At 40.5% G+C, this 23,858-nt stretch overlaps 1 protein-coding gene across 1 annotated transcript in view; it reads right to left on the reverse strand.

The window, feature by feature from the left end:
* Positions 1 to 16,308, reverse strand: part of nemf (nuclear export mediator factor) — a 71,270-nt gene extending 54,962 nt beyond the window's left edge. The window contains exons 1-5 of the mRNA XM_080202491.1: positions 16,201 to 16,308; positions 10,710 to 10,778; positions 9,632 to 9,734; positions 5,386 to 5,511; positions 366 to 514 (exon numbers count right to left, since the gene is read on the reverse strand). Coding sequence (XP_080058617.1) covers positions 366 to 514; positions 5,386 to 5,511; positions 9,632 to 9,734; positions 10,710 to 10,778; positions 16,201 to 16,256 — 503 coding nt within the window. The 5' untranslated portion in view covers positions 16,257 to 16,308. The remainder of the gene's footprint in view (positions 1 to 365; positions 515 to 5,385; positions 5,512 to 9,631; positions 9,735 to 10,709; positions 10,779 to 16,200) is intronic.
* Between the last annotated feature and the right edge of the window lie 7,550 nt (positions 16,309 to 23,858).

Here is a 23,858-nt window from a genome sequence, read left to right on the forward strand (position 1 = left end):
TAATCTCCTAAACTTTGGACCATTTAAAATTTAGACCGCCACTAATTGACTCCTCTCTAACCTCTCCTGCTTTTATGGCACTCCCTAAAACTTGCTTGTTCCCGGTCTTTGGTGTTTGATTAACACTTGAGATGAGCTTTCAAACACATATGCAATCCATCGCTAAGTCTGCCCATTTCCCACCTTTATAACATCATTCAATGTAGTGCAGATGGTATCACATTTTAAAATATATCCTTACAACAAAATCAAGCTAGAAGTCTGTTCATAAGGCAAAGTACAACACTTCATCCATCAGAAATACATGACAATGCTAAAGGGAATGTCGAAAATACGTTTAGATTTCATATACATGATGACTATACCTCTCTAAGGATAGTGGAGGCTCTGGACCTTTTGCATTATCAACTGGATATCGCTCACGAACAGCAAATTTCACATCTTCTACCTCGTCAGTGCGGAAACGCAGGAGATTTAGAATTGTGTATTCGTGGTCAGTGAGAATTATGTTACCCTGCAAATAGAAAAGTAGGAAATATTATAACAGAATAACTGTAAAAGCTCATAACTGAAGGTAGAATTAAATGTCATAATAATAATAATAAATTACGATACAATATTTGACTTTGCTTAGCTTTAATCATTGGAAATAAAGAATACAAGAGTTCCTTCTATCTGTAAGCATTGAGCATTCTGAGGTCAACTGTAAGTGGAAAAGGAGCAGAATTACATAGAACACAGAACACATGAACAGACTATTCAGATCAGCTAGTCTGTGCTGGTTTTACAGCCCATACAAGTTCTCTTACATTTTATCTGCCTCATTTCATATAATTCTGTTCTGTTGTCTTTAAGTACTCATCTGATTTCCTTTTGAAAGCAACTATGCTATTTGCCTCAACCATTTCCTCTAGTGAAGTTTCACATTCTAACCACTCACTTAATAAAGGTATTTCTCTTCGTTTACCAATTGGATTTATTAAAAATAACTTTGTATTGATGAAACCTAAATTTGGCTCCTCAACAAGTCAAAACATTCTCTCTACATCTACCCTGTCCCACCTATAATTTTAAAAACCTACTAGGTTATATTCAAGTCTGCCTTCAAAAGGAAAAAAAACTCCAACCTGACTAATTGTTCCTTGCAGCTATAATCTCTGTTCTAGGAACGTCCTTGAATTTTGCTCCACTTTTTCCAGCACTTCCCTCTCCCTTTTCTATTATACAGACCAGAATTGTACACATTAGTCCAAATGAAGTCTGACAAAGTCCTGTACAAGTTTATCAGAACTTAATTACTTTTGAATTATGTATCCTTAGAAGTAAATTTCAGTGCTTTGTAACTTTTTAATTGCTTTGTTTACCTATGATGCTGCTTCTAATGTTTTGTTAACTTCTAATCCCAGGTCACTTTACTTTTTAATTCATCCGTGGGACATGGATGTCGCTGACTAGGCCAGCATTTATTGCCCATCCTTAATTGCCCTTAAGGTGGTGGTGGCGAGCTACTTTTTTGAACTGCTGCACTCCACATGGTACAGGCACACCCACAGTGCTATTAGGGAGGGACTTCAAGGATGTTGGTCCAGCGACGATGAAGGAACAGAGATATATTTCCAAGCCAGGATGGTGAATGGCTTGCAGAGGAACTTCCAACTGCTGCCCTAATCTTTCCAGATGGTAGTAGTCATGGGGTTTAAAAGGTACTGTTTGAGGAACCTAGGTGCATTCCTATAGTGCATCTAGCAGCTAGTACACACTGCTAACACTGAGTGTTAAGGATGGAGGGTGTGAATGTTTGTGGATGGGGTGCCAGTTAAGCATGTTGCTTTGTCCTGACACTGTCATGCGCATCTTGAGTGTTGTTGAAGTTGCTCATTCAGACAAGTGGAGAGGATTCTACCACACTCCTGACTTGTACCTTGTAGATTGTGGACAGCCTTTGGGGAGTCAGAGTGTGAGTTATTCAACACAGGATTTTTCATTGATTTTGTGGCTTGTTCAAGAAAGTAAAGTCCCATTGGTTCCAAGGCAATGTGGCATTTTGGATCCAAAATTGGCTGAGAGGCAGGAAGTGGAGGCTGATGATGGATGGAGGTGCCTGTGGCTGGAAATCTGCTTTCATTGGGGTTCTGACATTGACAGCACAGGAGGAGGATAATCATGACCATGCCAGTCAACAAAGCTCTGACGATACTAACCCCATTTTCCATCACTTGGCCCATAGCTCTGGACGTTACGTAGCGCAAATGAATATCTAAACCCTTTTTAAATATTACAAGACTTCTGACTTAACCATGCTTCCAGGCAGCAAGTTGCAGACTCCCACCGCCCTCTGGGTGAAAAAGTTTCTCCTCAATTTCCCACTTAGCCTTCAATCTCTTACCTTAAATCTATGCCCCCTGGTTATTGACCCCTCCACTAATGGAAAAAATACCTTCCTAGTCTCGCTATATTTGCCCCTCAATCCTACACATCTCTATCAGGTCTCCTTCACTACTCCATTGAAAACAGCCCCAGCCTTTCTAATTTTTCCTCAAAGCTCAAGCCTTCCAGCCCAGGCAGCATCTTGGTAAATCTCCTCTGCACCCTCCCTATAATGTGGTCACCAAAGCTGCACCCAGTACTCCAGTTGTACCCTAACCATTGTTTTAAACAGTTCCAGCATGATCTCTTTGCTCTTGTATTCTATGCCCAGTCTAATAAATGCAAGTATCCCATACGTTTTCCTAAGCACCTTACCTACCTGTCTTGCCACCTTCAAGGACCTGTAAATACGCAGTCCAAGGTCCTATTGATCGGCAGTACTTTCCATGGTCCTACCATTGATAGTGTAAACCTGTGCCTTGTTAGCTCTTCCCAAATGCATTACCTCACATTTTTCCAGGTTGACTTCAATTTGCCACTGCTCTGCCCACTTGACCAGTCCATTGATATCCTGCAATCTACAGCTATCCTGCTCACTATTTACCACCCTACCAATTTTCATGACATCCAAAAACCTTTTGGTCATACCTATATTTAAATCCAAATCACTAACATACACTACAAATAGCAGGAGCCCCAGCACTGAGCCCTTCAGAACCCCAATGAAAGCAGATTTCCAGCCACAGGCACCTCCATCCATCATCAGCCTCCGCTTCCTGCCTCTCAGCCAATTTTGGATCCAAAATGCCACATTGCCTTGGAACCAACGGGACTTTACTTTCTTGAACAAGTCACAAAAGTTTTGCTAAAGTCCATACAGATCACATCAATGCTTTAACCGCTTCAATACTCCTGGCTACCATATCAAAATTCAATGAAATTTGTCAAACATGATCTTCCTTTAACAAATCCATGCTGTCTATTCCTGATTAATCCGTATCTATCCAAGTGCAGATATATTCTGCCCCTCAGAATCGTAACTTCCTCACCACCAAGGTTGGACTGATTGTCAGCTTCCAACTAGCTCTTGTAGCTACAGTATTCACATAGCTAGTCCTGGTCAGTACTGAGAAAGGAGTTCTTAAACACCGTAAAAACTCAATTTCCTTTCCTCTCTTCGGTGCTTCTTGCTATCGATTTATTTGGGAGAAGTTGAAATCTCCAATGGTTATTCTTTTGCGCTAGCTAGTCACCTTGCAGATATGCTTCCATGTCTCTTCCTCCAAATCCCTCCCACTATTTAGTGGTCTATAGTATTTCCAAATAGGTTGATGAATCCCTTCTCATCTTCTGGCTCAATCCATATCCATTCTAAACTTGTCTTTTATTACTAGTTAAATCCTGTTTTCTATCACTGTTACATTTTCTTTAACAAGTACAGCTACATAACTAATCCCAACTTTCCCCATGTATTATTATATAGCAATACTGAGTTATCAATCCTGTTCTCTTAGTTAACTAGCTTACTACATCTGGATTCCCGATCAAATTATTGATTTCAATCATCCACTTTTTTGCAAACACTGTATACATTGCTCAAGTATAAACTGATTTTATTATTTGTTAGTATTTGTTTTGCCTTTCTGTTCTATGACTCCATCTGACATCTGGCCATTCATTTTATCCTTCTTCCTTCCTTTAATTTGTCCTATACACTCTCTTACTGATATTTTCGTTGTTAATTTTCAGTCTTTTCCAGTAATTGCCATGGCCTTCCCCAGGCTTTCATGTTACAAAAATACTTAAAACAGCCCTGGTTATTGTTCTGACAGCATCTTGGTTCCAGCCCAGTTCAGATATGGTCCAGCCCCAACGCAGCCCCTTCCAGTCCCAGCACTATTGCCAGAGTTCCATAAAATGGAATCTCTCTTTCAAGTATCACTATTTGTCTCTATACCAATTTTCAAAAATCTTGGGCAACAATCCTAAAATTATTACCTGCATTTCAATTCAGCTCCTGACTCTTGATAATCCCACAGCTCTTTCCATTTCTTTTCTAAAATATTATTTCTAATGTGGATCACAACAACTGAATTCTCCTTTGTTCATTACCAGATTCCTTTACAGCTATTCAAGATGTCCCTCATCATAGCTTTGGGTCAGTAATTTAGCTAACGGAATCTTGATTTTGATTGCAAAAGAAAATTATCTTTTCCCCTACATATAGCTTAACTCTAGGATTCTATCCACATTCTTTCCCAACAGTAGGTCTCAATGCCAAATTCAGAAGACCACCCTCTAATCCATATTAATACAATATTTGTCCACTTGCTGAAATCAGACACCCCCATCCCTTCTGAACTATGCAGCTGCTCTAATATGCCAACCTGCGAGTGTATTATATGTCATTTCTCCCAAAAGGCAAGTTGAGGTTTCCCAGATAATTTCACAAAGAATTAGTCACCTGGAGAGGGGGAAACATTTAACCTCTTAACCTCAACTTCCATTTAAACCAATGCTAGATAAAATGTGTTAACCACTGCATTAGTCACTTCTTTGACAGATAAATGATTTCTAACCAACTAACCAGGAAAGACAGTATAGGGTGGTTGTGAATCCCTGCATGGTTCCGCAGGACTGATGCAAAATATCTCAATATAAGTTATTAAAAACTTAAAGCTGAGAATGCATATGTGAAAGAACTACAGCTTTAAAACAATAAAACTCTGCTGAGGATGTATATACACACAAAGCAAAACAAACAAAAAAATTAAAATAAAACCATATCAAATAATCCACCTTGTTCAACCTATGCACAACAAATTGTGAACGTATCCAACTGGGCAACTAATGTCAATTGTGTAATGTTAACAGAGACTGTAAAGAATGCCCAAGATAAGCGTCAATTCCCATGTAGAAAACACCTTTAAATGCTGCCAATTTTGTTCAATGAATCTATTAAAAATATATGACTATATTGTTTTTCCAAGAAAAGTGATATTTTGTATTGCGACTTACTCGGTCATACAGTTCAACAATCAAGTGATAGGCTGCTTGATCAGAGCCAAACTGAAAATCTACTATTCTGTCAACACCAAGTTGCTTAATGTGGACCACTCTTCGTGATTTTAGATGTTTACGGCACTGCAAGAACAAACAAAAATGACAGTGTTAGTAGAAATTTGTTGTAATCAATAACCCTAGCGACCAGATGAGATTGATAGAAAGGGAGGATTGCTATTTTGTAATTGAATCAGGACTTAAAGAAACTGGAAGATATTCTGTGTCTTAGCATAATCTCAAAATAAACGTATATTATGTGCATCAGGAAGTAATTTACAAAACTATAAGACATAGAATGGTTACAGCAGAGGCCATTCAGCTGATCATGTCTGTGCCAGCTCTCTGCACGAGTAACTCAGCTTGTCCCGCTCCCTTGTCCTTTCTCCACAGCCCTGCAGGTTTTTACTCATCAGCTGCTTATTCAACTTCTTTTTGAAAACTACAATTGAACCTGCCTCTACCATACTTCCAGATGTTAACCACTTGCTGCTTGTCACTACTGGTTCTTTTGCTATTCACCTTAAATTGGTGTCCTCTGGTTTTTAATCTTTTTGCCAACAGGAACAATCAAAATCGTGAACGGCGGACCATTCCGACATTCAAAGGCACGGAAGCTAAATTTCCCCCAAAACAATTATAAGAACATAAGAAATAGAAGCAGGAGTAGGCCATCTAGCCCTTCGAGCCTGCCCAGCCATTCAATAAGATCATGGCTGATCTGTCGTGGCTCAGTTCCACTTTCCCGCCCTCTCCCCATAACCCTTAATCCCCTCTCTTATCAAAAACCCATCAACCCACGTCTTAAAAATATTTAGCGAGGCAGCCTCCACCACTTCAACGGGCAGAGAATTCCAGAGATTCACCACCCTTTGAGTGAAGAAGTTCCTCCTCAACTCCGTTCTAAACCGACCCCCCTTTATCTTGAGGCTGTGCCCCCTAGACCTACTGTCTTTTTTGAGTGGGAAGTGTCTCTCCACCTCTATCCTATCCATCCCATTCATCATCTTATATGTCTCAATGAGATCTCCCCTCATTCTTCTAAACTCCAATGAGTACAAGCCTAGTTTATTCAGCCTCTCCTCATAGCTCAACCCCCTCAGCTCCGGTATCAGCCTAGTAAACCTCCTCTGCACTCCCTCCAAGGCCAAAATATCTTTGCGCAGGTGCGGCGCCCAAAACTGCACACAGTACTCCAGCTGCGGCCTCACCAATGCCCTATACAGCTGCAGCAAGACCTCCCTACTTTTATATTCAATCCCCCTCGCTATGAAGGCCAGCATCCCATTTGCCTTCCTGACCACCTGCTAGCTGGGTTTTTGCGACTCATGCACAAGGACCCCGAGGTCCCTCTGCACCGTCGCCTGCTGCAGTTTTTCGCCACGTAAGTAATAGTCCTTCCTACCATTATTCCTACCAAAGTGGACCACCTCACACTTGCCAACATTAAATTCCATTTGCCATTTCCTGGCCCATTCGCCCAGCCTATCTAGATCCTTCTGCAGACTCTCCACACCCTCCGCGCAATTTGCCGTTCCACCAATCTTGGTGTCATCAGCAAATTTCGACACCATACACTCGGTTCCCTCCTCCAGATCATCTATATAAATGGTAAATAGCTGAGGCCCCAGCACTGACCCCTGGGGCACTCCACTAGTCACCATCCGCCAATCCGAATAGCACCCGTTGACCCCCACTCTCTGCCTCCTATTTGACAACCAATCCTCTATCCACGCTAACACCCTACCCCCAACTCCATGTCCCCCGACCTTCTGCAATAACCTCTTGTGAGGTACTTTGTCAAACGCCTTCTGAAAATCCAGAAAGACCACATCCACTGGCTCTCCTCTATCCACCGCCCTAGACACATCCTCATAGAACTCCAGTAAATTTGTCAGACACGACTTCCCTTTAATGAAACCGTGCTGCGTCTGCTCTATCAAGCAATTCCCTTCAAGATGCCTCGCAATTTCCTCCTTAATGACGGATTCTAACATTTTACCTACCACAGACGTTAAACTAACCGGCCTATAATTCCCTGCCTTTTGCCTGGCACCCTTCTTAAACAACGGCGTAACATTAGCCGTTTTCTAATCTTCCGGCACTTCCCCGGAATCCAGCGACGTCTGGAAAATAACCACCAAGGCATCCACTATCACCTCCGCCATTTCTTTCAGAACCCTCGGATGCATTCCATCCGGTCCTGGGGACTTGTCCACAATCAGCCCCTCCAGTCTGTCGAGCACCGCCTCTCTAGTAACAGTAATGTCATTAAGACCCTCCAGTCCTACCACCTTACCATCGCTAACACCCGGCAAATTATTCACGTCCTCCTCCGTGAAGACAGAAACAAAAAAGTTATTCAACACCTTAGCCATATCCCCATCCCCTACCACTAGGTCCCCTTTCTCATCCTCTAAAGGACCAACGTTCACCCTAGCCAGCCTCTTCCTTTTTATATATTTATAAAAACTCTTGCTATCCTTTTTTATATTAAGCGCTAGCCCAGCTTCATAGTTTCTCCTACCCTCCTTTATCAACTTCTTTGTCAATCTTTGTTGACATTTAAACCTCTCCCAATCCTCTTCTCGCCCACTACTCTTAGCTACTCTAAATTCCTCCGCTTTTAATTTAACACTTTCCTTCACCTCCTTCGTTATCCACGGCTTATTACCTCTCCTCCTACGGTCCTTTTTGACCATCGGAATAAATTTCTGCTGAGCACCAAGAAAGATCTCCTTAAAGATCCTCCACTGCTCCTCAGCAGACCCTCCCTCCAACGCGCTCCCCCAGTCAACATTCGCCAATTCTTCTCTCATCCTACCGTACTCCCCTCTATTCAAACAAAGGACGCATGTCCGGGAACCCACTTTCTCCTCCTCCATCTGCACCAGAAACTCCACCATACAATGATCACTCTCTCCAAGAGGATCCTTCACCGCAAGGTCCTTAATTCTACCTGCCTCATTACATAGCACCAGATCCAAGATAGCTCGCTCCCTCGTCAGCTCCAACACACACTGTTCAAGGAAATTATCCCGGCAGCATTCCAAGAACTCCTCCTCGAGCCCACCGCGTCCAACATGGGTCGACCAATCAATATGCAGATTGAAATCCCCCATAACTACGGCCGTCCCATTCCTGCACGCCGCACTTATTTGCGCGTTAACAGCCCGCCCCACCTCCAGATCATTATTCGGGGGCCTATAGACGACACCCACCAGTGTCTTCCTCCCTTTGCTGTTCCTAATCTCCACTCACAACGATTCCACTTTCTGCTCTATGGCTCCAATATCATCCCTTGCTACCACCTTGATGCTATCCTTAATCAGCAGAGCTACGCCACTCCCTCTTTCCTCCTGCCTATCCTTCCTAAACACTTGATACCCCTGGACATTCAGCTCCCAGTCCCTGTCACCTTGCAGCCACGTCTCTGTAATGGCCACCAGATCGTATCCATTTGTGCTGATCTGCGCCACCAGCTCATCCACTTTATTCCGAATGCTTCGTGCATTCAGATAAAGCGCTTTCATCCCAGCCTTCACCTGGACCCTATTTGCCGTAACGCCACCAACCATACTCACGCCCCCTACTCCCTCTATTATTGGGACATCCTCGGCCTCTTCCCTTACCTGCACCCTATCCTTAACTTTAGACCTCGTAACCGCCCCCCCCCCCCAAAATTAGTTTAAAGCCCTGTCTACAGTCCTCTTTACTCGATTCGCCAGCACTCTGGTCCCAGCACGGTTCAGACCAACCCCATCCCGCCCGAACACGTCCCACCTACCCCAATACTGGTGCCAATGCCCCATAAATTCAAACCCATTCCTCCCACACCAATCCCTGAGCCACCCATTCACTTCCTTAATCCTGTCAACCCTGCAAAACTAAATCTTGCAACATACCATATTTTTCCCACTTCCATCAATTTTAGAATTTTAAATCTCATGTCCATAAAGTTAATGCATACAGAAATACATTTTGGCATTGAAGAAAAAACTCAGCTCAAAAATGTTACTTAATCACTATTTGCATTGGTAGATTCTACTTAAATTTTACATCTTGTGTAGGTCTATTACATATTTAAGGATATAGGTATCCAACGTGCTGTTCATTTCACAAAAGCCACTGTAAATTTGTTAAAACTATAAAACTATTACAGGAATATCATCATGGATGCTATTGGGTGGAGATCAGTTTGTACCTTCATCGCAAAGCCTGAGGGCATCATATTCTTTGGCCATTCAAACTCTGTCGTGTGAATCCGGATGCCTGATTCAACCAAAAGCATTGCTTTTGATTCTGGCCTGTAAAGAAATGGAAAGGAGAAGTAGAATGGAAACAAACCTGCTAAATACAATGTGCGAATGTAGCATTATGTTAACAGTAAATTGGCATCCTTCTTCATGTTTCAAATTATATCATAATTGTTGGTGGGGAATCTAGCTTGGTCTTAAAACCAAATAGTAAATTATTTCAAAATTGTATTTCCAGCATACAAGTCTTCAACTAGACATTAAAGACAAACTTGATGCAATAGCAACAGTTATATTTCAAATTATATTGTTCCCTATCTGGAAAAATAGGACGTAGGTTTAATAATTAGAAAATAATTGGACTGTTATAAAGCGGAGGAGAGTTAAATATATTTGTATTTGGAGTTGTTTCAAATTAATACAAAAGCAAAAGGACTTTCACCAGCATCAGTATTTCACTCAAATTGTTAAATTCTTGTCTATGACAGAAGGAAGTTCCAAGTTAAAGTATTAAGATTATGGGCATTCATCTGCAACCGTTGATAGTTCTCTACATGTTGAACGGAGTACAGTGAAAGAACAATGCATTCTACGAGACAGAATGACACTGACCTCACCTAGTCATCCCTTCTTGAGCTGTACTTCATTGCTGTGTGCATGCATGCATGGGGAGTAGTGTTAAATTTTTAGGAATGTATTTAGCCACAAGAACAAACGCAAGAACATACAGATTCAAGGGATGTTGAAGTATGCAAGCCAGTTTAAGTGGGGTGACATTTGTTTGGAAATAAGGTTGATCCTGTGTCCATCATTTCTGAGAGATTATTTTGCACTGAACAAATTAGCCAATCAAAATAAATAATAAATTTATTTAGATTCAGACAGACTCACAAAAACATATAGATAATCATTCTATCAAAACAAAATAATTCAAACAACTATTTTTATTAAACATCCATAATTCTGTTCATGGTAAACAATATTTTAACAGTTACAACAAAACACAGGTTACAAAGTCAAACTTACTTCTGAAGTCGAATGAGGTAAGTTTTGTTGTCCACGTCATATACATTGTTTACCCTCATCCCCAGTAAGCTAAATGAAACAAAAAAAATTTTAAATAAACACAAGTAATAAAAACAGTTTACATCACCTCCATAAAATCACAGTTTATTATCACTGAGTGGTTATAGCATGGGAACCCCCATTCAGCTCATCCTGGCTGTGTCAGCTCTCCAAGAGTTACTCAGCTCAGCCCACTTCCCTGTCATTTCCTTGTTGCCCTGCACTTTTTTCCTCTTCAGGTAACTACCCAATTTTCTTTTGAAAGCTGCAACTGAATCAGGCTTTAGGACACTTTCAGGCACTGCACTCCATATCCTAACCATGTATTACATTATACAATTTTTCTTCATACTATTTCTGGTCCTTTTTCCAATTACCTTAAATTGATGTCCTCTAGCTCTTGATTTTTTTTTCACAATGGGAACATTTTCACCCTCCACTGTCCAGGCCCCCTGAAGATTTTGAACACCTCTTTTAAATTTCTTTTTAACCATCTCTAAAGATAAATAATCACAGTTATGCCCATCTATCCTTAACTGAAGTCTCTCATCTAGTTCTATAAATTTTTTCTTCACCTTCTCCAATGTCTTCACATCCTTCAAAGATTGAAAACAAGTTTCTAGTTGAGTCCAAACCAGTGTTTATAAAGGTTCACCAGAACTTCTTTGCTTTTGTACTTTATGCCTCTTAATTATAAAGCCCAAAATCCCATGTACTTTGTTAACCTTTTTCTCAAACTGCTCTGCTACCTTCAATGATTTGTGTATTCCCAGATCCCTTTAGAATTGTATCCTTTCTGGTGGCACAGTGGTTAGCATTGCTGCATCACAGTGCCAGGGAAGCGCATTCGATTCCTGGCTTGGGTCATTATCTGTGTGGAGTTTGTACATTCTCCCCATGTCTGCGTGGGTTTCCTCCAGGTGCTCCAGTTTCCTCCCACAGTCTGAAAGACGTGCTAGTTAGGTGCATTGACCCAAACAGGCGCAGTAGTGTGGCGACGAGGAGAATTTCACAGTAACTTCACTGCTGTGTTAATGTAAGCCTTGTGACTAATAAATAAACTTTAAGTTGCCTCGTCATCCTTCCTTGCAAAACGTATCACTTGACTTTTCTCTGCATTAAATTTCATTTCCTACATTCTACCAGCCTATCACTATCTTCCTCACGGTTCACAACACTTAAAGGGTATGTGTCATCAGTACATTTTCAAATTATGCCCTGCACACAGATGTCTAGGTAACTGATATAGGTCAAGAAAATAAGTTTAAATACAAATTCTCAGTAATATTTACAAGCATATTTACACATTATTTATTATGTGCAATACATAAAAGATTTTAAAAACTAACCTATTTTTTATTTGTATCTCACTCAAAAACAAGACAAATTGTTTCAGATATTGCTATGAATGCTTAGGCACACATAACATATTGCTTTTATCCACTATTTTAATGACATCACTCATGCTTATATACTAGCAATCCAAACAGCAATTTTTGGGGTATTACACACCAACAAAAGGTCAAAAACACAGGATAATTCAGAACTTTTTAAAAAAAAATCAGCAGGGTGTGTCCATATGATCAGTACATATATGGCCCTTATTGTGAGGTATTAAACCATATGGATCAAGGTTATACGGAATTCAGTGCATGATCTAAGCAAAGTTAACTAGCAAATAGTGGTCTGCTCATCATCTGGAATGGGTCAACAATGGAAAGTTCTCTCTCACTGTTTAAATTTTCAGAAAGTTGCAAAGTTCCAGAAAGCAGTGGTGCCTCAAACTGCAGGAGAAATTGTAATTTAATTAAAGGAAATTGGATTTTACCAAAGAGTCAGAACAGCTATTGACACTAAACATAGGGTTGACAAAGTTTGTAAAACAAAATATGGTAGGACTGAAACTGAAGAGATCATAACTCAAGTTCTATAATCTTTGTTGATAAAAATTAATTTGAAAATCTTAATGTCTCTACCTCAGAAAATACTTGTATTTATTAATTCAATGGTGTCTTTCACATCCTCAAGACAATCCAAAGCACTTGACAATAAATGGATTGATTTTGAAGCATGATTATTGTAATTTAGACAAATAACTTCCATTTACAGACAGTTTGTTAATTTGTGTCTGATGGTTTGAAAAGCTTGCTTGGAGGCACTGAACGGAGCTGCAGGGTTTCAGGCATGTTAAGCCCCACCACAAGCTTCTGCAGCACGATTTGGAATCGCTGATATTTTTGCAGGCAGAGTGCATACAGGGGCACCTGAGAACGGGTCTAAGAGTCAGATCTGAAACACAGTTTCAAATCCATCCAGCACGTAGAATCAAAATGGTGAAATAGGGCCGAGCGTGCACCATCTCTGCAAGATACACTGTAGCAATTTGTCAAGCCTTCTTCCACAGCAGTCACCATATCCATAAATTAATCAGCTAGAAGAACTGGGCAGCAGTTGCATGGGAATACCTCCACCAGTAAATTCCCCTTCAGTTACACACCATCCTAATATTCCTTCACTGTTGTTGGGTCAAAATCCTAGAACTTCTTCCCTACAGGATCAGATGGCTCTCCCAGAGACTAATCAAACAACAGTCTAACATAGTCATACATAATGAATCATAACTTACAATCAATGTCCCAGACTCTAGGTATGGCCTATCCCAGCCAAAAGGACAGATCCACCAGAGGTGGTGTTACAGAGTTGGAAGGGAACGGCACTCAGACTCTTCAACTCCCAACATCAAGTGGCAGCATAGGCAAAGAAACCTCCTGCTAATTACCACCTACTAGCCTTCCTCAGCTGGTGAATCAGTGACCAGGATAGGTTGTTGGTGATCAGGACATCAAGATACTGGAAGCTCACGACCATTTCCACTTCATCCTCGTTGATGTAGTTACCTTACTTCTCCATGTAGAATAACATTTGTAATAAGAACCAACGACACAGAATATACTCTTCAATCTCCATCACCAAGAGCAGCTCAACAGTACCACCACAGAGCTGGCTGAATCCTGAAGCACATATTAGTCAGACTTAGTCAACGGCAGGTATTGTGTATTACATCCTTTTAATCTCCGCCTAATGCTCTCTCCACTCACATTGTCTGCATCTTTAAGAACTGAATAGCAGGTTAGCTGTAAAGACTCGCATTCTAATCAGTATTCTGTAAATTATGTGTGCCTCTATATAGCCTTCTCTGATCTGAACCTTCCACACACCTAACGAACTGGTTGGACTTTAACCTGGTGTTGAGAGACTTTTTACTGTGTTTACCCCAGTCCAACGCCGGCATCGCCACAGATGCATCCACTCATGACAGCACTGATAGGAGCGACCACTCCCTGGTCCTTGCAAAGACGAAGTCCTGTATTCAGCCTGAAGATATCTTCCATCATGCTGTGCAGCACTAACACTGTACTAAATGGGGTAGATTCAAAGCAGATCTAGCAGTTAAAAACTGGCCAATGAGGTGTTGTGGACCATCACCAGAATTGTATTCAACCACAATTTGTAACCTCATGGCCCAGCACTTCTCAACTCTACCATCACCATCAAGCCAAGATACCATCCGTGGTTCAATGAAGAGTTATAAAAGACAGCATGCCAGGAGGCATATCCAAAGGCTAGGTGGACATTTAGTGAAGCTACAAGAGGATCAGATGCACGCTAAACAGCAAAAGCAGCATATTATAGGCAGAAGTAAGCAATCCCACAACAAACAAATCAGATTAAAAGTCTGTAGTCCTGCCACATCCAGTTATGAACGACAGCAGACAATTAAACAACTAATCAGAGGAGCAGGCTTCACAAACATTTCCATCCTCAATGGGAAAGCCAAGCATGACAGTGCAAAAGAAAAGGCTGCAGCCATTTTCAATCTATTCAGCCAGAAGTGCCAAGATCCCCAGCATCACAGCTGCCAGTCATATGCCAATTTGATCAGTCCATCTGATATTAAGTGGTTACAGCCAGGGTTCAGGCCTTTACAACATCCTAACTGTAATTCTAAAAATTAGTGTGCCAAACTAACTACATCCTTACCCAACCTAGTCTATCAACAGGTTACCACCTTAAATATTCATTCCCTCCACTAGCAGCAGTGTAGATCACCCAAGACAGACTGCAGCAACTCAATAAGCCTTCCTTGAGAATACCTTTCAAACCTGCAACTAACAGCTAGAAGAACATGCATACATGATATGTTAATAAGACACAGAATACATCATTAAAGGTAGCGACACAACATCTCAATCTTGCCCTCTCTTGTAGGCTGCATGGCAAGATGAAGCCAGTCATTTGGTTCCTGATAAAATTAATGTTTTTCTTATCTCAGCAAACTCTAATATTCTACAACAGCCCAACAAGATCAAGAATATTATAACTGACATCTGAAAGTTGGGGGCAGCACAGTAGTTAACACTGCTGCCTCAAAGTGCCAGGGAGCTGGGTTCAATTCCAACCTTGGGTCACTGTCTGTGTAGAGTTTGCATATTCTGCCTGTATCTGCATGGGTTTCCTCCATGTGTTCCAGTTTCCTCCCGTGGTCCAAAGATGTGCGGTTAGATTGATCGGTCATGCTAAATTGACCCTAGTGTCAGGGGGTTTAGTAGGGTAAATATGTGGAGTTACAGGAATAGGGCCTGGGTGGAATTGTGGTTGGTGCAGACTCGATGGGCCAAATGACTTCCTTTTACACTGTAAGGATTCTATGATTCTTTTAACTTCCAAAAGTCACACACTACCTTTAACTTAATTCCTTCACTGTTGCTTAGTCAAAAATCCTGGAATGCCCTCCCTAACACTATTGTATGCGTAGCTACAACACATGGACTGTACCTGTACAAAAAGACAGCTCATTACAACCATCTTAAAGGTAAACTGGGACGGGCAATAAATACTGGCTTAATTATCAGCAAGATTCACATCCCAATTAAAAAAAACAGTAAGGCAGTCAAAAGATGTTCCAAAACTGGGCGATGGCCAGTGCTGAGTAGGCCTTTACATGATCCTAGATGTAATCTTAAAGACTTGCATGCCAAACTTTCCCAACCTATTCTATCAATAGGTTGCCATTTTCAATATTCACTCCCTCCACCACTCCCACACCAGCAGTGTGGGTCATCCAAGATAGACGGCAACAACTCAGCAAGACTTCCTTGAGAATACCTTTCAAACTCGCAACTTCTACTACCTACAAACCACTTTCTTGCTAAAGGACCTGGTTAACATTGGTGGTAGTAGTAAGTATGGGGGGGGGTAGGGGGCTGCACCCTCGCTTGACGACGTGGGACGTTGAAGGCACTACACAAATGCAAGTTGTTGTTGACAGTTTGGTGCGCGGGGCCCTGGAGCTCGGACATGTCCCTAAAGCGGTGGGTGGTTTTTCAGATTATCGGTCCCAGCAGCAGGCACGTAGTCAGGTCCACGGGGGTTAAGGATCAGTCTGAGGTACCTCTGCAGCTCCGACACGATGGCTCGGATATCGATGGTGTTGAAACGCGACTTCATCTTCAGCTCCGGTTGGTGCCCCTAGCACCGTCTGCGCACGCGCCAACCTCGCACGGCGAGAGACTGGATCAAAAACTCTGGACCGCGACCGTTTAACTCAAAATATTCTAGGATCCACCTTAAATACTCCATACCTTACATTCACTGTTTCTATTGTAGATCATTTTTTAAAATTTGCCTTAATTACTCATGTAAGCTATTGCATTTTTCTTTAAATTACATTCTATAGGGAGAAAAAAGAACTGTCACAAGTGTATTCAACATCCTTCTCCTCAAAATAGCTCCAAAGGACCATTCTCACTTGGTTACCAACAGAAGGCAAAATCCTATATTTTCTTCTTATTTTGCACTGCAACTCTTGGATTATAAAACCCCGTCTCCCAACATTCATTTATTGGCTAGCTCTCTTACATGCTGGTTGCCCTCCAGAAATATTAACCAGAGCCAAGGTATCTCTCCACAACTGGCCACCACTACCTTTAACACCACAATTGCCTTTATTGTCAGACTCTTCATCCAGATTCAAACCATGGATATGCCAGAACTCATTCCGACTGAACACAAGCTAAACAGGGAATTTTTCAGCCCCTACCTTAACTTCACACTCTGGCTGCTGTGTCCCATCCCATTTCCCAGCTGTATGGCACCTTCGTGTGTGAAGGTGGAACACTGAGCTAGAACAAACCATGACCTTGTGACAGAGACGGCTTAAAGGGCTCCCACTGATCCTATTTCATAGGGAACATGAAGCAAGCAGTTCACATCTTGGTGCTTTGACCAAACAAAAACAAAAAGAAATATTTGCATTTATTTGGTACTTTTCATGACCAATGAATATTTCAAAGCATTTTACAGCCAATTAACTACTTTTTGAAGTGTGGTCACTATTGTAAAGGAGGCAAAACAGCAGCTAATTTGCACTCTGCAAAATCTCACAAACAATGGTATTTTATGATGTCGACTGAGGGATATATATTGACCAGGATAACAGGGTTAGTTCCCTGGTGTTCTTCTTTGAAATAGTGCCATCAGAATCTTTATTCCCAACTGAGTAGGCAGATGGAACCTAAGTTTAACATGTGAGATAATGCCACTGATGGTCGAATGTTCCCATTGAAACAGTGAAGTGCCAGCATTGATTGCTGTGCTCAAGCCGTGGAGTGGGATTTGAAACTGACTACCAGCTGTGCCATGAAACTCTGAAATGAGAGTCAAAACCCATACCAGATCACCAAAGTCATTTGCTTCCATCATCTGAAGCATTTCCTATTTCCATACTTATCTCAGCCTCACCACTACTATACATCTCTACCTACTTTTGTTACAACAGGCTTCCTCAGTCACTTCAGGGGATAATGATTGTGGAACTGATGTCACATTTAGATCAAAACAGGTAACCATGGCAGGTTTCCTTTCCTGAGCAAGTCAGTAAACCAGCTGAGTTTTGAGGACTATTCAAGAAATTTGTGGATATATTTATCAGCTTTTTCTTTGCTAGATTTATAAGGTGAGTTCAAGTTCTCAAATTGCCATAGTTGGATTTGAACTCGTGCTCTAATTGAAATTATGAGTGCTAATCTCTGGATTACTTGTTATCATTACATTACTTTACACATTTGGATGAGGGAAAGTTACAAATGTTCTCCTTAACCACCTCCTCAGTTCTGCTCTGCATTAAACTTATCGAAGACTCTATCAGCAGCTAACTGTACCATAACAAATTCTATCTGTTTATCATCCCTGTTCTCACTGATCCTCATGAACTCCTTGTTTCCCAATATATTGAACTAAAAATTCTTATCCCCATTTACAATTCCCTCATCTCCTTGCTTCAGTTTATCTTTGAAACCACCTGCACACCTACTTGCCTGTCCCTGTCCTTCATTCTTCCAACTCTGGTCTCCTTTCCCACATCCATAAGTACAAATGTGTAAATTAATGTAATGGTAACCAGTAATCCAGAGATCAGAACTCATAATCTCGATTAGCACATGAGTTCAAATCCAACTATGGCAATTTGAGAACTTGAACTCATCTTATAAATCTAGCAAAGAAAAAGCTGATAAATATATCCATGAATTTCTTGAATAGTCCTCAAAATTCAACTGGTTCACTGACTTGCTTAGGAAAGGAAACCTGCCATGGTTACCTGTTTCGATCTAAATGTGACATTAGTTCCACAATAATTATCCCCTGAAGTGACTGAGGGAGCCTATTGTATCAAATCGCTACAAGGAATTCAAAAGGCTCACTTCTTTATGCAATCATTGTTATTGTTATTGTTGTTCTATTGTTGGTCCTTCTACCTTGGACAATGGGTATGGGATTTGGTTCTTAGTCAGACTGTAGACACATTACTGATCCATGGTTTCTACTTAACACTTGTTTACTGTACTACATCTAAACAGGTTACAGATTAAGCATGTTGCTCTTGGGCATGATTCCAGCCTCTTTCTCTTGACTAACACATGACTGATTGATTTCAGCAGCACATCATCATCTAAGTAACAAATTAATGTATGCCGTCTGCTAACCCTTTATACAACACTTGCCCCGAAATATGCTATCCTACTTTTTAACAACATGAAACTATATCTTTAATTATTTACATTACATTTCTGTAACTCCCATTTTATAACAACAGATTTTAGCCAACTCCAACTCTTGCTCTTCCCCTCCCCATCAGGAAGATGCTTTAGAGGCATGAAAATTTCCTTCAGCATCTGGTAGGACACAATCATATTGCTATGTAAGTGCTGCATGATAGCTCCATCGACTACATCTTCCATCATTTTGGTAATGATCAGGACTTCATCTGCACCAGATCAGTGAGGCAGTCACTGAAACCTATACCGTCATGGGCTGATCCATTTGCGATAGGTTGATAGGTAACAGCAAGTCCTAGTAGTTTTTTTCCCCCTTTTGTTAATTTCATCATCACCTGTTGCAGATCCAGTTTGGCAGCTTTGTCCTTAGCCAGTTTGACTTTCTGTGATGTAACCAAGAGTACATTCTGTGCCCTTGCCACCCTCACTGCTTTCTCCACCTTTTGTTCAACAAGGAGGAATACTGATTCATCAGATAGAGTAGTAGTTGATGATCAATAGGATGTTTCATTGCTCATCTTTGACCTGAATCCACGAGACTCTGTGGGATGTGAACACATCTTTGAGGAATCCCAGGGCAACTTCTTCCTGACTGTATACCAATGATACCACCTCTGTTGGATCTGTCGTTTTGGTGGGACAGGGCATACCCAGGAATGATGATCACGATGCCTAGGATATCAGCTGTATTGTATAATTTGGTGAGAATGACTATGTCAGGCTGTTGCTTAACTAGTTTGTGAGGCAGTTCTTTCAATTGTTGGTACAAACCTTCATATATGGGTCTGGAGATACATGTAGGTCAGATCAGGTAAAGACAACAGATTTCCTTCCCCAAAGGACATTATAATAAAACTTAGCTCTGAATTTGTCACACTACTTGCACTAGAAAGTTGCACATTCATCTGTGGGAATCACACAAAAGTTACCTGAATATGTTAATTAACACTTGAACTTGATTCTAGCATAACTTGCATGGAAAATATTTAAGCCACTGAACTTTGCTGTTAGATTGCTTCAGAGAGAAAGAATTGTAAACTTTAATTAACATAACAATATTTAAATGGGTAGAAATGGTTATCACCAGATATTCCAAAATTACAAATCACTTGTCTAAGTAATCACATAGTTATTAAATACAGTTCACAAGTGAAGAAGCCTAACTCACTCACAAGAAAATTATAAGGGAAATACTTCTGAGCAGTGGAACAAAAATCATATTCAACAATTTCTTGTGCAGTGTTCCTTTTACATATTTGGTCTTGTTTCATTTTATTGCATCACCAACTTCCATTAAACTCACATTTTAGCAGTGAAGTTTTGATCCAGTATAGTGCATTATATTATAAGGAATCAAATAGCAACTGTACTACTGTATTACCGTTGCTGAGTTTTGGCCTCTGTTCAGAGTGAGAATGTGTGCCAAGATTACAAGAAAATATTTTTTCTGTTTTGATGATTAGAAAATCATTACTCATGCAATTTGCTGTGTTTTCTTTGTCTTTATTGTTTTACTTGATGTCTTGTGCCCTCACATTATCATACTATTTCAGCACTGCTACATATTCTGTTAAATGATATTTCAGTTTTGTATACATATGTTAATATAAACACATCCCATGGTCCAAGAATCTAAGTAAACATTAAAAACAGCCTATGCCATTGTCATAAATCTCTGTAGCACAAATATGTTAAATATACAACATTGACATAACAGAAACCTCAACAATAGTTACTAGTTGCTGTTGCTATGGTTGCAGTGAACATTACTTTGTGGTGACAAGCACAGTTTGGTTTTATTTTGAATTGCCAATGGCTGTGCTTATGAAAAAGTAATTTATCCAGGCTATTTAAATTAATTTTGCATCCACTCACCTGAGATAGGAACCAAGCTACAACACATCCTGTTCTGATTGGGGTCACTTCTAAACTTCAGAACAGCATTTCATCTTTTAATCTTTTCAAAATATGTTTAGCATGATCTAAACATTTTAAATTAATTCAAGAAGAAAATGAAAACAACAAAATGTACCAGGGGTTAAATATACACAATAGACTGAAATCATTATTTTAAAAATCCCCTTGTATTTCATTAAAAATTAGAAAGCAACTTGAGGTCACCCAATGCGATTATATATATAAACTGGTTAGAATTCGCAGAAGGGTATCTGGCAGTGAATGCTGTGCATTAGATTTCTTTCTTTATCCCTCAGTTCAAATGAGTTTTGAGTTGCAAATTGCTGGAAATGTGAATTGAAAATAGGAGGGTGAACACAGCAGGAAATCTGAGACCTTGTTACACTACTGAGAAGTATGTAGGGGGAATTGAAGTCAGATTTAGATACAGAAAGAGAATAATAAAGATAAGAAAAGATAGATATGGTTAAGAGGGAAAAATAAACAGAATGGAAAAGAAAAGATAAAATTTAAATAGAAACTAACTTCTCTAGGAACAATTTACTACCTCCAGGAGTGCGACATGATAGTTTCAGTTGTTCCCTTTCTGGGCCATTAATGTTAAGAGGCATATCAGGATCATAAATCAGTCCTTTATAAGAATTAACAGTCCAAGTTCTCTACAGCCAGCTTAATTTGTATTTATAATGCCAACTTAAAATTTGTGGGTCAGTGGTTTTGTCACTGGGTGATGATATGTGTCACGTACAATTGCTTGATCTATTGTCACTGATTAGCTATCTGTGAAGAGGCAGTTGAGTGTCAGTACACAGTCCCTGTATCACCAGAATTTACTGTAGTCCCTCCCAACAATGACACATAACAACTAGGCACCCCACAGTCCAGGTTGAGCTGCAGGGGATCTTGGAAGAAATTTGGTCCCCAGAGGTATGATTTACAGTATGTGAACACACCCTGGCATCTATAAGCAGGTCCTAGTTAAGGGTAAAAATAGTACCCTCTTGCTATGTGGGTCTGGCTCAGGAAGGTCAAAGGTCCATGAATGGAAGGCTATAGATGGCTGGTGATCCTTTTAAGCAAACACTTTAATACGGTTTTGACAACCTACTTACCTTATCCCCATTCACTCACTTGCTGCTTCTGCTGGTAGCATCCTTTTGTCCACAGTCCTGTCTATTTGCACGTCTCATTCCACATTTCTCTCACTTCCCCATCAGCTAATCTGTCTGTTGTTGGCTGAACCATCCCCTAAATGGTGTATGTATATTGTCAGGGGAGGAGGTCTCACTCTCTGCTTTCTATAAAACTCTATATTTCATCATGGCTAATGTATAATTTTAAAAAACAAAGAATTTAAAAAGACTGAAGCCATGACTGGCTATGACTCAGACAAAAATAATTTTCTGGTATTCGGAGAAGCTTCTATTTACCTCTGAAAACACAGCAATGACAAAGTGAGGTGCAGAAGACCAACTTTCAAGGGAATTATACAAAAGGCTATTCACATTTCTTAAATAAGGCCTGGCCAAAGGAGACCCCTAATCTGCTATGGCAATGGACCTTGAAACCCCAATTGAAATTCTTACTGGCTGAAACATGAACCATCTCAAGTACCAGACAAAGAAATATACATTATTTGTCAAAGACAAAATGGAGAAGTGGGAATCATTTTACATGACTACACCCCTCAAGCTGGAATAATCAGTTATACTCTCTTGCTGTACTGCCAATGAGTCTGCCATCTTCCATCAAGCATGCAGTGGCTCAGAAAAAGGGCTCTGTCCAGGGTAAAAGCCTGACCCCGTCTATGCTGTTCCTTCTGAAACCTCCGTACCAGCGTCTACAAAACTAATTTGCTTCTATGCGCCTGTCTGGTGGTAGAAGTCATGTCTAATTGAAAAGCGGATTGTCCAGCATTAATTTCAGTCTGCTGACCCCTGTAAAGGAATACACCATTGAATTTTTGATTCTACTTTCTGGATTCTTGTGAAACAATTCTTACTTTCTGTGGCAATGAAATTTCTTTTCATTATCCCTGGTTTGCTGTACGAATGCCAAAACAGGGAGGGGGCACCCCCATATTGAGTGTGTGCGAAATAAACTAACCCTCTGATTTTACCCTATCTGCAGTTTGCTGTAGGATCATTATATAAATTGAATCACACCAAAACCAAGGGGTTGGGAGAATACACCACCGCTTAAAAAGAGGGAAATAAAATCATAAACACCTTTCTGTTTACCGACCGTTGGTGAGATCAAAGCCCTCCTATCGGTGGCAATGTAGAGAAAGAAATTGAACCATGCTGTCACTTCGTCCTAATCTATTCTGGTATGTAGGGTACTGCCACTGCTGTACTAAGAAAACAGCAATATGTACACCATTACACTTATATGCATTTTAAATAATCGCACTTGCATTATTGCATAGATAATTTTTGGCGATTTGACTGTGAAACCAGTGAAAAGTATAGAACTGGTTCTTGAATTACGCACTTGAACGGATATCACACAAAGTCAAAACTGCAAGTTTTCTATGTTGAATCGCTGCCAAGTTTATTCGAGAAAAGTAACTGAAATAATGCATGCCAGCACTTCCTTTAATTGAATAGTTTTAATCGACCCAATTACTCCATTTATTAGCTGAATGCCATTCCGTCTGGTAGTTCCACTTAGATGTTTTTGAAATCCACTCCAGGTTGCTTCGTGTTACATTTGTTTTGGCACAAAGCCATCTATCTGTAAAGCTAGCGGCTGAACAGTGTTGGAACAAATGACGTGATCAGTGTTTCTGAAGTTCAGGAAAAGCAACTAAAGCACTAACATATATTTGGAAGAGTAAATGTAGCTATATATATGAGCATTTCAACCATTATACATTCCTTCAATTCGAAACTTTATATTTGGAGACTAGTGCTTTAAATTGGAGGGGAAAAAATCTGTGGTCAAAATCTCCTGGAAACCGAAGTAAACAAACTGCAGAATCGGCGGACGGTCCCGCCTCCCCCCACCCCCGTCCCCGCCTTTGAGGATTACGTGCGACCGATTTGGAGTACAATAATCATAGTCGGGATGACAAATA

This window comes from Carcharhinus amblyrhynchos, chromosome 14 (genome assembly GCF_965287045.1).
Source record: "Carcharhinus amblyrhynchos chromosome 14, sCarAmb.v2.hapA, whole genome shotgun sequence".
In the NCBI taxonomy this organism is placed as follows: domain Eukaryota; kingdom Metazoa; phylum Chordata; class Chondrichthyes; order Carcharhiniformes; family Carcharhinidae; genus Carcharhinus; species Carcharhinus amblyrhynchos.